This window comes from Heteronotia binoei, chromosome 9 (genome assembly GCF_032191835.1).
Source record: "Heteronotia binoei isolate CCM8104 ecotype False Entrance Well chromosome 9, APGP_CSIRO_Hbin_v1, whole genome shotgun sequence".
In the NCBI taxonomy this organism is placed as follows: Eukaryota; Metazoa; Chordata; class Lepidosauria; order Squamata; family Gekkonidae; genus Heteronotia; species Heteronotia binoei.
Window position 1 is genome coordinate 100,301,130 of NC_083231.1, and position 14,483 is coordinate 100,315,612.

General features: G+C 45.9%; 1 protein-coding gene across 2 annotated transcripts in view; it reads left to right on the plus strand.

Moving 5' to 3' along the window:
* FAM13A (family with sequence similarity 13 member A) overlaps window positions 1-14,483 on the plus strand; it is a 220,659-nt gene that overhangs the window by 168,549 nt on the left and 37,627 nt on the right. For both annotated transcript variants that reach the window (XM_060247061.1, XM_060247062.1), the window contains one exon: window positions 4,446-4,593. In XM_060247061.1, the coding sequence (XP_060103044.1) occupies window positions 4,446-4,593 (148 nt within the window). The remainder of the gene's footprint in view (window positions 1-4,445; window positions 4,594-14,483) is intronic.

Consider the following 14,483-nt stretch of genomic DNA (forward strand, 5'->3'; position numbering starts at 1 on the left):
GGAGGGGGCCGCAGGGGGCCACTGGGGGGGGACCATGGGGGTGAGTGCAGAAAGCTGGAGAGGCTGGGGGCCATCCCTCTCCCTCCCACATGGTCTAAAAGCCTGCTGATCAGCTGATTAGGTGGCCCTTTAAATGGCAAGGGAGGGGTAAAGGCAGAATTTAAATCACACATGAGAGGGTGACCCTGGGATGGGGGTGAGGGGGCCCAAAACCCCTGTCAGGGGGCCAGGCCTGACTTTGATGGACCAAGGGTCTGATTCAGTATAAGGCAGCTTCATATGTCCATATGAAGGGAGATGAGACAAGTACAATGCCACTGATAAGTGGACTGTCACTGACTTTATTTATGTTTTTACTTTGTTTCTGCCCTGCCTTTCTTTCTGGTGGGTCCCCTCATCTCTGTTATGTATTCACAGTAAGTCGGGTGAGTTAAGCTGAGAATGTGTGACTGGTCCAAGGTCACCCAGCAAGCCTTATGGCAGAGTGGAGATTCAAACCTGAGTCTCCCAGATCCTAGTCCAACACTCTATTCATTACTCTAACCAGTATACCAACCTGGTTCTTAATTCAGAACCTTCCTTTTGAATAAAAGATACCAAGGATCATGATATGGCTTGGCTGACTTAGGGGGCAATAATAAGTAGGCCTACTCAGAAACGATGAGTGGATCTTACTCCCAGGACAGTGTTGTTAGGACTGAAGTTTTAGAATGGCAAATCAGTGTGTAGTGCAAGGGATAATCTCGTGGCTTGTTAATTTCAAGGCTGTGGCTCTGTAGCGTTTGAAACTGGAAATTAATTTGATCCAGAAAACATGTCTGTTCTGAACACAGAGTTCTCTCTTTCCATGAAGCTGATTTGGCAGATGAAAGCTTTGCAGTATAAACATATTACGGCTCTCAATTGTTGGACTTTCTACAGTTTGCTTATTTATGATTGGTGTGTCATTTGTCTGCTGGCAAGATTTCCCTGGACAGTCTTGTATTTCTTTATAGGTCTGAATTTGGGAACCAGTTTGGTGTTGTGGTTAAGTGTGTGGACTCTTATCTGGGAGAACCGGGTTTGATTCCCCACTTCTTCACTTGCAGCTGCTGGATTTGATTCCCCAGCTTCTTCACTTGCAGGGGTTGTCCTTGAAAGGGCAGCTGCTGTAAGAGCCCTCTCAGCCCACCTTACAAGGTGTCTGTTGTGGGGAAGGAAGATAAAGGAGATTGTAAGCCTCTCTGAGACTTTGATTCAGAGAGAAGGGTGGGGTATAAATCTGTGTTCTTCTTCTTGAAAGCCGGATTCAGTTGCAGCATCAGCAACTCAATTGAACGCAGATTTCATGAGTCAGACTTTGTCTTGTTTTGCAGTGCACACTGGCAACTTGAAACAGGGTTATTTCTCACAAGTAGAAGTCTTTCTTTGTAGCTCAAACTGTAGAAGAGCATCACGACTCTGTTTCCAACACGATTGTCCACATGACTTGTAAACTGAGTTGTTTTTTTAAAGAAAAATGGGCAGCACTTCCATCTGGCTTGTATCAGTGTTTTTCCCATTGGTTTCTGCAGGAGTAGTATTGCACCCTTGAAGCACAGCCTTGCACAAACTTATTTGGACGTCCACACTGTGCACATGGTGGAACTTCCTTCCCATGCCTAGGGCTGGGCTGCAAGACTTGTGAGCAAGCTCCACTGCAGTAAGTGGGACTTCCCAAGCATATATGCCCAGGGCTTCTTTTATAGAAAAAGCCTAGCAGGAACTCATTTGCATATTAGGCCCCACCCCTGACATCACCATTGTTTCACACGGGGTCTTTTTGTAGAAAAGGCCAAGTAGAAATTCATTTGCATATTAGGCCTCACTCCCTGACACCAAGTCAGCTGGAACTGCATTCCTGGTTTTAAAAAGTCCTGTATATGCCTAAGATCACTACTGGATGCTACTCCGGTCAGTTTGTATTTATTATTGTTTCAAATGGGACAGCTTACAGCCTTTCAGGTGGGTAGCCGCGTTGGTCTGAAGCATTAGAACAAGTCTGGTGGCACTGTGGAGACCCCACAAAGTTTAATTCTGAGTATAAGCTTTCATGTGCATGCACACACAAATCTTATACCCAGAATTAAACTTTGACAGCTTACGTCCTTGTTAATCTTTTGCAGCAATACGTTTTCTCACTCAAGTGTTGTGAGAATAAAATGGGAATTACAAAATATAGACACACAGTAGGGAAAGGGGTGTCTAGCACCAAATTACCACGTGATAAAAAGGCCTTTAGATCAGTGGTTTCTCAACTGGTGGTACGTCCGGCCCTGGCGGGATACAGATGTAGTCGAAGCAGGACACACGATTTCTGTGACAATTACTAAAAAAAATTCTCTCCCTCAATCCACATGCCTGCCTGTAAGTGTGAGCGCTGCTTTAGACCACCATTAATTAAAGGACAAATTTATTTATTTACCTTGTTTTTTATTTATTTACCACGCCCTTCTCTGCAGTGGGGAACCAAAGTCACTTACATTGTTCTCCATTTTATCTACACAGCAACCCTGTGAGTTAGGTTCGGCTGAGAGTATGTGACTGACCCAAGGTCACTCAGCAAACATCCATGGCAGAGCAGGGATTTGAACCTGACCTTGCCAGATCATAATCTGACACTAATCAGTACACCAGGCATCTTCAGCTGAGTTAGCGGCTAGTCTGACATCTATAAATATTTAGAGGAATTTTCTTGCTGCTTTATGATATTTGGAAGGTTCACTATATTTAATGGGAAAATGGTTGACTTTCGTGGCAGAACCAACAGTGGCAAAACCATACTCCCCACAGACAAAGTCAGAGCTCCTACAAATTCAGGGGTTCCCCAGGCGTGCAGAAAAATATGATTTTTGTAATTATTTTTTAAAGAAAAAGTTTGCTCAAGCCAATAAGAATGTATACAGTTCTGCAGAAGGATGGAAGAAGGGACATTGTTCTGAAGGTACCAGAATGACCCATTCCCCATCCTGCATGTTGTCATAGACACACCCAGCCCGCTTGTATTTACAGATGTGGTGCCATTGTTCTAAAGAGGTATCCGCAGTTAAAAGTTTTCTCCCATCCAACTTTTGAGGACATAAATTTTTAGCTGTCATTCACTTCTGTTACTTGTCTCCTCTCTCAGTCTCTGCCATCCTTTCTTAGTAGTACGGAGAACAGTGGTCTCCCCCCGCCAACCCCCAACCTTCACCTTCTTCCTATAATACAGAGGTGGCCAACAGTAGCTCTCCAGATGTTTTTTGCCTCCAACTCCCATCAGCCCCAGCCATTGGCCATGCTGGCTGGGGTTGATGGGAGTTGTAGGCAAAAAACATCTGGAGAGCTACCGTTGGCCACCCCTGCTGTAATAGATACGAAGACCATTTTTTATATATAGGACTGACACAAAGTGTGTACTTTGAGAGCCCCTGTGGGTCAAGTCTGTCTCCCTCGAGTTTCTTCTATACTGAGAGAGAACACGCTGTTATAAAAGTCAAGCGGAAAGTGAGAGAGGTGCTGGTTAAACAAATAACAGGGGAAGCAAAGAGCAGAGAGTCCTGTGTACACAGCCTCGTAACACATCTCAAATATCTCGCAGGGCGAGCAGCCAGGAGCAGCAGAGAGCCACCGCATTCTTCTCCAGCATAAATTATAGATCAGCTCTTTGCTCTGGATTGGGAGGGGGCGGGGTTGGCCGGAGCAAGAAGCATTCCCAGGCTCTGGCTAATTTCCCAGGGTCTGTGCAGCTTCCAGCCACGAAATGCCAAAAGCCCGCTCCGATCTGGGGCTTTGCGCAACCACCGGCTTGTAATAACCCAGCTCCTCCATAAATAGTAGTCCCTTCCCCACGCCCCAGCTAGAAAACAACTGACAGGAAAGCAAGGGGGACGTGCCACTGGGCCCGCTTAGCTGGCACTAATTGATCTAAGCCAGCACAGCTTGCTGGAAGAGCGTTTCACGTACCATTCGTTGCTTGCCCTCCTCGTCGGCTGCTCTGCTTCCTCCCGACAGAGGAGACAACGGCGGCGGGCAGTGTCTGTGTTCAAAAGACGCTCAGTTGCTACAGCAGCCTTAGCAACGGGACACTGTTGTTATTATTTTTCTGATGCTTCAAAAGTCACGCAGGTTTAAGGGACGGCACCTCCTTCGACCCAAACCTCCCCCTTTACATCCCATTCAATAACTGGAGACCTTTCATCATCCTGCTTCAGTTTTGGAGAGAAGCAGCTGCAGGACAGCCAGCTACGGCCTTCTCACCTAAGGATATTTTGACCTGATTAGAATTGAAGGGGTTCATGGAACGAATAACTGGGGAAAGAATTTTCGTTTTGTGCTCTGCCGTATAAAAAGGAGGACCTTGATTTGTATTTTCAAGTACTTTGGGGGGTTTGGCACTACAAGACTTGTGTGTGCATCTGTTTTCTCCCTTGGGCGGATTGCTGCAGAATTCAAACATGAAGATCCAGGAACATCCCAGCATGCCTGAAGCCAAACTACAGAGGAACCAGGATGCTGACGGCCAGGAAGAGACCTTCGCTTCTGAAGTGCCTCGTCTGGACCTGACGGCCTTGTGCAGTGAAAGCAGTTGGGAAGGTACTGTAGACGGCTGTTTGTTGAGAGAAAACCTTCCTTGTAACGTTGATGCATCTTTCCTTCAGCCACAGAAAATCTGTTTCAGTATGAAAATGACACTTTTACTGGGAAGGGTATACTGGGACTCGGACAGTTGAGAAAAGAAGGGAGCAATGTTTGCATTTCAGTGGTCGTGATTGCTTGGTCTCTGAGATGTTGAACAGTTACTTCCTGGTTACCCCTCTATGGAGAGAAGCATTGCATCCTGGAGTTGCCAAGTTCTGTTTTTGCCTGTTCGTGCTTAGATAATAAATATCAATGTCAGAGGACAGCTCAACTAGGTTTCAGTAGTCCCACGTGAATGGATTTTTCCTCCCACTTAATAGTTGCTTTTCTCCTTAAAGGTCATAAATCTATGCTGCTGTTACTTGGTGTGGCTTACAGAGAGATGCTTTGCATTAGCAATTCTGATGGTCTGCATCTGTCTTGGCTTGCATGGATACATCCTGGGAAAGCACCCAGGCGCAGGGGAGGGAGGAGTGTGTGTGTGAAAGGAGAGGAGGAGACTCACTTGCAGTCATTTGTTTACATTCATGAAAATTGCAGGATTGAGCAAAGCATGTTGTTACCTCTGCAGGAAAAGGAAGCTGGTGTGCCACTTCCCGTTGGGCAATTGCGACTCGGTTTTGTTTGTTCCCAAACACCAAGCCGAAAAACTTAAAAGTCATGGTATTTTGAAAGACAGGTGTTTTGTTCCGTCTGGTTGAATGTTGATGTAGGTAGCTAATATCTGCAAAAACCTATGCAGAATTGCCCCACTTGAAGTCTCATCTGCTTAGACTGGAGGCACACTCCCTAGGATTGTCGTGTAACTTCTTCAGAGACTCTTGAATGCTCTTCTGGGTTCTCCTGATTTGAAAATTCAGGGACGAGGGCTTGATACTTTCTCAGTTCCAAAGCAGTGAAACAGAATGTACAATTCCACTTTTTGCTAAAAGCGTATCAGAGGGGCTGTCAATTATACATCCATATTACTTATGTATCTACTCAGAAATTTTTAGCAGGGACGGTTCCTGTTGCTAATATACAGTTGAGCAGGTGTGGGTATTCTTGACAGAAGAGACCAAATGAGCCAATAATCCACAAGACGCTGCCCGTTTGGTATCTAAATGTGTCTCATTAGAGCGCTCCAGGGCACGGCTTCACAGAGCCTTTGTTTCGTTAGGTTTTTTTGTATTCTGATTAGCTATAACCGCAAAAGGGTCAATTAGTGGTTGTTGTTTTTAATCCTTTCAAAGTTGACTTAGGTAAAGTTGCATTTCTTCTGGTCTAGTGGATGCGGCTATCAGCGTTTGGTACATTTTAAAGAATTATGTTCCTTTTCTGAAGTATAGATTACAAACAGTGATAAGGAGACAGAGAGAGAGAGAGACAGGCTTCCCTTGCCCCCTGAGGACAGTCACATCATGTGATGCAAATTTCCCTCTGGTGCAAAGAGAATGACAAATGAAACCTGGGAGGGTCATAGTTTCCAAAGGCTTCTGCCTGGTCTTTCTCTTGCCTTGTTTGAAGTCTGCTGGATATAATGAAGGAGGAGGGTTGTATAAGGGGTCCAGAGGTTTGCATCATGTGGTTCCATTTTGTAGCCCCACATGAAGGGCTCTCGAATGGAGGCTCCCCCAACACCTTGGTAAATCAGGATGTTACAGAAGCTTTTCCTGTTTTGTTCCAATATTCTGTTACAGCCTCTCTGTTCCCTGGAAGAGATGGTGATCTGAAACCCATGCTAAGAATACTGGGCATGTATCAGCCCACTTACTGCATCCCAATTTAATAGCACTTCTTTTGGAAGATTTCTTTTTTCCCCATGGTCTGGAGAGTTCTGACCCAGAAACGTCATCTTGCAATCAGAGGAACTACCAATTTGTACGCATGCTGAAACATTCATAGAAATAATTCAGCACACGACGCCCAATTGCAAAAAGTCCACTTGGGTTACTCGAGAAGACGGCTGTCCAGTGAAAAACCCTATGATGTTTCTTTGTATTCTAATATATATTCTAATAATAAATATATATATATTCTACAAAGGCTTTTTTAAAAGACAGTGTTCAGAGTGGTAGTTTTCATCAGTATATTCCTAATAATTAGTCGGATCAGAGACTAAGCTTATATAATGCTCACACCGTTTACCAATTGGTAGCTTCGTGTATATTGTCTGTGACTCACATCCCAGTAGGATTTCTAAATCGAAGACTCCATGGGATTCTCTGGGAAAGCAAATGATGAGGTGCTGAGTCAGCAACTTTTGCAGCGCAAGGAGCCACATCCGATACACTTGATTGGGTCAGCCTGTTTCTGGAACGCTTTGCTCCATGTTCCGGCACTAATCGTGTCAAACATTTTAGGACTGCTGACTTGGTTTTCTTTGAGCTTTTGAGCTCAGCACTCAGGAAGTGTGGCACATTCATGGGAAGTCGTTCTCATGGTCAGGGAGATGAGTGGAATGCAAACGGCAAGTGTTCAGTAGCTCCCAGTTGCAATCCTAACCAGCGTTTCCTCTAAACTGAGTTAGTGTGAGCTAGCTCACAGTTTTTTTAGCTTCCAGCTCATACATTTTTCTCCTAGCACAGGAAAAATGCCTCCAAAGCAAATTAATTGATGCAGTAGTTCACAAATTTAATGCCAGTAGCTCATGAAGTAGAATTTTTGCTCACAAGACTCCGCAGCTTAGAGGGAGTATTGACCCTAACCAGAGTCACATCCTTCCAAGGCTTTTAACAGCACAACTCTGTTTTGGATTGCATGGTTAGCCTACTATACTGCACTTTGATTCCTCCAGGTCCATTATGGCTAAGAAACATCCATACAGATGGCTTACTTGTTGGACTTTTCCTCTGATTCAAAGGTGGTAATGACCATTGTGGTAAATGGGTGACATCTACAGATACATGGCAAGAGAGATTTATGTTCCACACAGTGTTGAGTCATATCAACGGCTGTTCTTCAGCAGCTGCTTACAACACCAGCGATATAATATACAGCTCTTCAGATCACCTGCCTTGAGCCCACCTTTCAACAATTTTTGCATTCTCTCGCCTACCGCTACCTGGCACCCTTCCTCCAGTTTAAACTATCTCCTGGCTGTAGCTGCGAGGTATTGTTTGTTCCTCCCCCCCACCCCAGCTTTTATTCTGGGGGAACATGACAGAACATAGTTCTGGAACCTCTTTGTGGAAACAGAATTCTTAAAGAATTTTAAAAGTTCATGAGGGGCACTCGTGTGTTTCTCCTTCATTTTCCTCTTAAGTGTTGAGAGTTCCGGTACCTCTTTTTCCAGAAAAAAAGCTCTGCCAAAGGAGAAGGATATTGGACTTATGCCCCACCCTTCTCTCTGAATCAGAGTCTCAGAGCTGCTTCAAATCTCCTTTACCTTCCTCCCCCACAACAGACACCATGTGAGGTAGGTGGGGCTGAGAGAGCTCTCCCAGAAGCTGCCCTTTCAAGGACAGTTCTGAGAGAACTATGGCTGACCCAAGGCCATTCCAGCAGCTGCAAGTGGACACTCTGTGAAGTAGGTGGGGCTGAGAGAGCTCTCCCAGAAGCTGCCCTTTCAAGGACAGCTCTGCGAGAACTATGGCTGACCCAAGGCCATTCCAGCAGCTGCAAGTGAGGGAGTGGGGAATCAAACCCGGTTCTCCCAGATAAGAGTCCGTGCACTTAACCACTACACCAAACTGGCTCTCCATTTGGTGAGCACATATTGGAGAACACTTAGTGCCAGTTGCACACACTCAGTCTGACCTATGTAATAAGGTTGTTGTGTGGATAAGATTGTGTGGAAGAGAATGCTGTAAGCTGCTTTAGGGTCCCCATTGGAGAAAAAACTGAAGAATATATGAAGTAAGTAAACACTTAGGCTGTGATCACACACACTAAATATGGCACTTTCAATCCACTTTCAATGCACTTTCCAACTGGATTTTACTGTTAGAATTGGCAAAATCCAGTTGGAAAGTGCACTGAAAGTAGATTGAAAGTGCATTGTTTAGTGTGTGTGATCGCAGCCTTAACATAGTTAATTGTACTAAACTGAGGGATACAATCATGGAAGGCAAATGAGGGTAACTTAAGAAAAAGAAAGGAAGGAGCATTTTCAGAAGGTGCACCAGAACGTAAGAGAGGGAGGAAGAGCTTTTTCAGCACTATTAAAAAGTTTGCAAAAAATAGCAAGGAGTTTTGGCTTAATACCCCAGCCCATTCTTCTGTCATTTTATAATTTTAGTCCTCTGTGTTTATTACTTGCTATAGTTTAGGACAAAGCAGTTCACAAGAATTTTTTAAAAATGACAAGTATGGTGAATAAAATTCTTCCTTGGGGAAGAGATTCTCAGCTGCCTGCTGCCTGCCTTCATTTGATGGTTAGAGGAGGAAGAAGATATTGAAGAAGATATTGGATTTATATCCCGCCCTCCACTCCGAAGAGTCTCAGAGCGGCTCACAATCTCCTTTACCTTCCTCCCTCACAACAGACACCCTATGAGGTGGGTGGGGCTGAGAGGGCTCTCACAGCAACTGCCCTTTCAAGGACAACCTCTGCCAGAGCTATGGCTGACCCAAGGCCATGCTAGCAGGTGCAAGTGGAGGAGTGGGGAATCAAACCTGATTCTCCCAGATAAGAGTCCGCACACTTAACCACTACACCAAACTGGAAGGATTGTCAGCTAAATCTTTGCATCATTCTTATTTCAAGTGTTAGATCCACATGGCCCAGGAGGCTTCCAGCCATGCATAGATCCTCCTGATATAGAGGCAATGCACGTATTTTGCATCTGTGTGCAGATTCAGGGCTTGCCAGCTGACCACTGGGGTTTTTAAGATTCTGGTTTGTACAGAACAAAGCTGTACACGTGTGCAAAATGTGTGTTTTGCCCCTGTTCGGACATGGCAGCTGTACGCATTGGGAGTGTTATCAAAGGAAATGTCTTGAGCAATACTCCCTCTAAGCTGTGGAGTCTTGTGAGCGAAAATTCCACTTCATGAGCTACTGGGATTAAAGTTGTGAGCTGCTGCATGAATTAGTTGACTCTGGGGCCATTTTTCCTGAGCTAAGACAAAAATGTGTGAGCCAGAGGCTAAAAAAACTGTGAGCTAGCTCACACTAACTCAGCTCAGAGGGAACACTGGTCTTGAATATATACATCTAAATTATAAACAAACAAACATAGTGGCAGCTGGTTCCCAGGGTGCTTTTCAGGGAACCCCTGGTCTAAGGGAACCTCCCAGCAAGGAAAGACGCTCTTCCCCTTTTTCTTCCATAACAGGAAGCACTGCAGGTATTACGCCGTCCTGACAGTTGTGGTTGCTGAGCTCCCAATACATATAGATGGAACCTCTGATGTCCCCTATTTGCCACTTGGTCTGTTTGTGAGACCAGCAGGATGGTATTCAGATAGCTTTTTCGCTGATGAAGGGAGGAAAAGTGTCTCTTTCAGTCTACAAAAAGGGCTGCATTGGTTGTCATGGGATCAAAGCCAAATGGGATGAGGGCTGCAATGTGGACAGCAGGGAGAGGGATTTGCCAAGATTGATGGGGAAAGCTGGCCAGATTCAGGCCAACATTTCACAGTTACCATTGCTAATAGGTGAACTGCAATAGTGCCCTTCCCCCCCCCTTTGGCAGCCACAACACAAACAAGGAAATATTTTCATTTCTCAGCCCAGCAGATGGCCCTGAAGTTACCCATCCAGCCTCTCATGAGTTGAGAGAGAATGGCATCCTGAACGGCCATGAATGTGCTCAATGCCTTCCCCTACACTGTCATTTATCACCTCTGGAGTATTTTGCAAAGAGAGAGAAACAGATTAATAAGCACTTGCGTGCTGCAGGCAAGCAGGTAGAACAGATGGCAGGGAAATAGGACAAGCGCCTGTCTGATATACCAAGCAGTTTGCAGCCACCAGACTGCAACCCACTTGTTCCTGGTGACATGTGTGGGGCAAAATAGGAAGAAATAACACCTTCAGGAATCATCTGAGATGGCCAGGATTCCTTGCATCTAGGGAAAAGAGCATGCCAGAGGCAAGCCTTGGCTGAATCCTTCTTTCTAACCTTCTGCATGCAGGGAATACAGCCCACACGGAACTCTCAGCCCTGCAGCTTTATCCACCTGCTGCCCAAAGCTCCACAGTTCAGGAAGAGCCTGCCTGCTCTGTTCTTCTGAAAGTCTACCGTGGAATATAGCAAAGTTGGAAGCAGCAGGAGAAAGCTGACAAGGAATTACTCCAAGGATTTTACAATGAAGTATGGTGCATAGTGTGGGCGGGGCATTCAGACATCTAGAGGCAGAGGCAGTAACTAATGAAAGACTGAAGCCCTGGGGAAAGCATTGTTTGAAGGATCAGATGAGACTCTTGCAGAAGTTCTGCTTTTACGTATAGTTCAGCCGGGGTGTGTGTGGCGGGGAGTGCTGCCTTTGTGCTTGGTTCCAGGTTTCTAGAATCACAAGTTCAAGCCACAAAACCTTAAACCATCTAATCCTGTGGCGCTAAGTAGGAGCATGCAAGCCGGCTTAGCAAACTGTCCAAACATAGAACGTTAAGAACCCTCGTGGCGTTGGGTGAGGAAGGGTCACAGGAGAAGATGATTCTTTGCAGAAGTGTTTGGAGAAACGCTGATTGCATCTCCCATCTAGTTGATTCCTTTTCCCGCTCGCTCAACTTCAGGCTTTTCATAAGTTGGCTGATGAAACCAGCCAGTTTGCTGGGGAGGGAAAGGGGCACACTTTGTGGCTCTTCAAAGCAGGGGAGAGCCTGTGTCTCAATGGCACAGCAGTCGCTTGGCATGCAGAAAGTCCCAGGTTCAGTCCCTGGCTTTTCCAGTTAGGAGGACCAGGCAGCAAATGGTGTGAAAGACCTCTGCCTGAGGCCTTGGCGAGCCACTGCCAGTCTGAGTAGACAAGACTGACTATGATGGACTGGTGGTTTGATGAATTAGAAAGCAGCTTCATGTGAATTCATGTATTCATATTTTGTTCTTTTCGGTGCTTGTGTGAGACTGGAGCTTCTGGCAACTGTTAAGTGAAAGTTCTGTAGATCTGAATATTTAGAACCTCGTGTTTTCAGAACTGGAGGAAGGGGTTGAGGAACATCAAGGAGTTCCTCCTCATGGCCGGGGACCAAATGCCTGCCATTTAGAGATACAACAGCAGAAGGTTGGCTTCAGATGCACAGGTAGAATAAGGCTGGATGATGTCACAAAGGAAAAGATGGAAGCGAGCCAGTCATGCTGGGTAAGTGAGAGCGGGCAGAAAGAAGGTCTCTCCTTTTGAGGAAACAGGAGGTTTTCCCTGAAGCTCATCTGACGAAATGTGTGGATCCTTGTTGTCTCCAAGCACGTTGAGTGCTGCTTCAGTTGCCCCTGGCATCTGAGGCTAGACAGGTGGTGACCCCAGAAAGGGGCCTTCTCCATCATGGCACCAAAACTTTGGAACTTCCTCCACAGGGAGATTTGTCTGCCTTCTCCTATCCGTGTCTTTCACCAGCAGGTGAAAGCTTCTTTTTCTTCTTTTTTAAAAAAAATCTGGCACCCCCCCCAATGATGCTATTGCCCCTTCTTCTACTGCTATAAGTTTACATGTTTCTAACTGAATTTTATTTATTTCTGTTTGTATCCTGCCCTCCCTGTGAACTGCCGTATTTTAATTGGTTGAATGGTTTTCATGTTCGCCACCTTGTGGACCCTGATGGTGTAGAAAGGTGGCATAAAAACGTTTTAAATAAGTAAAGAGTCTAGTACTCACAAATGGGATTTGCAAAGGCTCTCCAGATTATAGATAAAAAGTCTGGTTCCTTGTGTTTCTTGATGGTAATGACCGTGGACTGAACCTGCAACCGACACACACACACAGAGCCTATCTGCTGCCTCTGGCATGTATCTGAAGAAACAGATTAGTGGATGGTAGCTTCAGGGGTATTCTGAAGCTGCATATCATGCTAATGAGAAAGTCATGTGCCTGTATCAGTGTGCAGCTCCCTTCACCCTTGTATCAGACAAAGAGAGCCCTGACTCTCAAAAGCGCATACTCTAAAAATCCTGGAGAGCCAGTTTGGTGTAGTGGTTAAGTGCGTGGACTCTTACCTGGGAGAACCGGGTTTGATTCCCCACTCCTCCACTTGCACCTGCTAGCATGGCCTTGGTCAGCCATAGCTCTGGCAGAGGTTGTCCTTGAAAGGGCAGCTGTTGTGAGAGCCCTCTCCAGCCCCACCCACCTCACAGGGTGTCTGTTGTGGGGGAGGAAGGTAAAGGAGATTGTGAGCCGCTCTGAGACTCTTCGGAGTGGAGGGCAGGATATAAATCCAATATCATCTTCTTCTGTTGGTCTCTGAGGTTCAATTGAACTTGAATCTGGCTTTTAATTTGGAGAGGCTTGGATGAGAGGGGTAGTCAACAATAAATAAATGTCTTACTGGGGTTAAATTAGTCTCCAGCCAGCCTGCTGATCCCCTTGAGAGCTGCTGCTGATTTCATGTCTGTGATTAGCACAATTTAGCACAGTGATAATTTTGCCTACTTGTCATGGTGCCTGATTCTCCCTCTGGCGGAATGGGAGTGGCAAAACAAAGCCCATCCACTCACGTCTCAACTTTCTCCCCTCCATCATCGCATGCAAACTGTATCATTGTGTGTCCTGCTGGTCTCCAGCCTCAGTCTCACAGCAGTTGACATTTCAGTCATGTGACAGGAGAAAGGGAGAGCCAGAGTCATGGCCTTACTGGTGTCCAGGCCAGTGGGCAGCAGACCAAGAGAAGGGGGGGGGCAGGAAACCACGAGCCTTGCTCAAGGAAATGTTCCATAGTGAGGAAGAAGCTCAAGATTCTCAGCATCCTTCTGGTCTGCTCAGCTTGAAGGTACAATGAGGCAGTAGGTGCAGTGCCTTTGCTCTCTGCACCTGTGCGGTAGCAGCAAGCCCTTCCAAAATGCAACAACAACAAAAAATGGCAGCTCTGTAGAAACTGGTAACCCAGCAGGTGGAACTCCGTGACCCACCAACAGGTCCCAGACTGTGGGTTGATGACCACTGCCATAGAGTGACAGAAAGACACACAATAGGAAGAGTGAGGTGTGTGATAAAGCCTTTCCTCTGCGTTGGTTGCGCTAAGCCTAAACTCAAAAGTATAAGCAAAGTCTGCTCAGTCATTGGCCACTATCCAGCTGTGTTAAGCATGTTCAAGTCTGCCGAGCTCCTTGTACTGCAAAATGTTCATGCTCTTAGGCTGTGTAACTCCATTTTTCATGCTCCTTCTCAAAAGGCAGGGGTTGAGTCCTGATTAATTCATCACACTGATGTGTTCCTGATCTGGGCAAAGCTCAGGAACCAACTCCTGGGGTATTATTGATAGTTTTTGTTTGGGGGCATTATTTTAAAAATGCCGGGTTTCCAATGCCTTTGCAAAGAGTAATGCAATCCCTTTCTCTTGGTACAAGTGAAACTTTGTGGTTGCAAATGTCAGGTTGTCAGATTAGATGTCAGAAGTCATATCGTAAGAAGTTGAGTTCAGGCGGATGTGTCAGTCAGCTTTTCAGGGCATGCCGCTTACCAAAATGTATTGCTCAGGCTGTTGGGTGGCACACAGCTACCTGGGGACAAGCCATCCTGGAATGATGTTTTGGATGCTGTTTCTTTTCTTCTACTCCACTGTGAGACCGTTGTAAACCACTAAGAAGAAGAAGAAGACTATAGATTTATACCCCGCCCTTCTCTCTGAATCAGAGACTCAGAGCGGCTTACAATCTCCCATATCTTCTTCCCCCCCACTTCAGATACCCTGTGAGGAGGGTGGGGCTGAGAGGGCTCTCACAGCAGCTGCCCTTTCAAGGACAACCTCTGTGAGAGCTATGGCTAACCCAA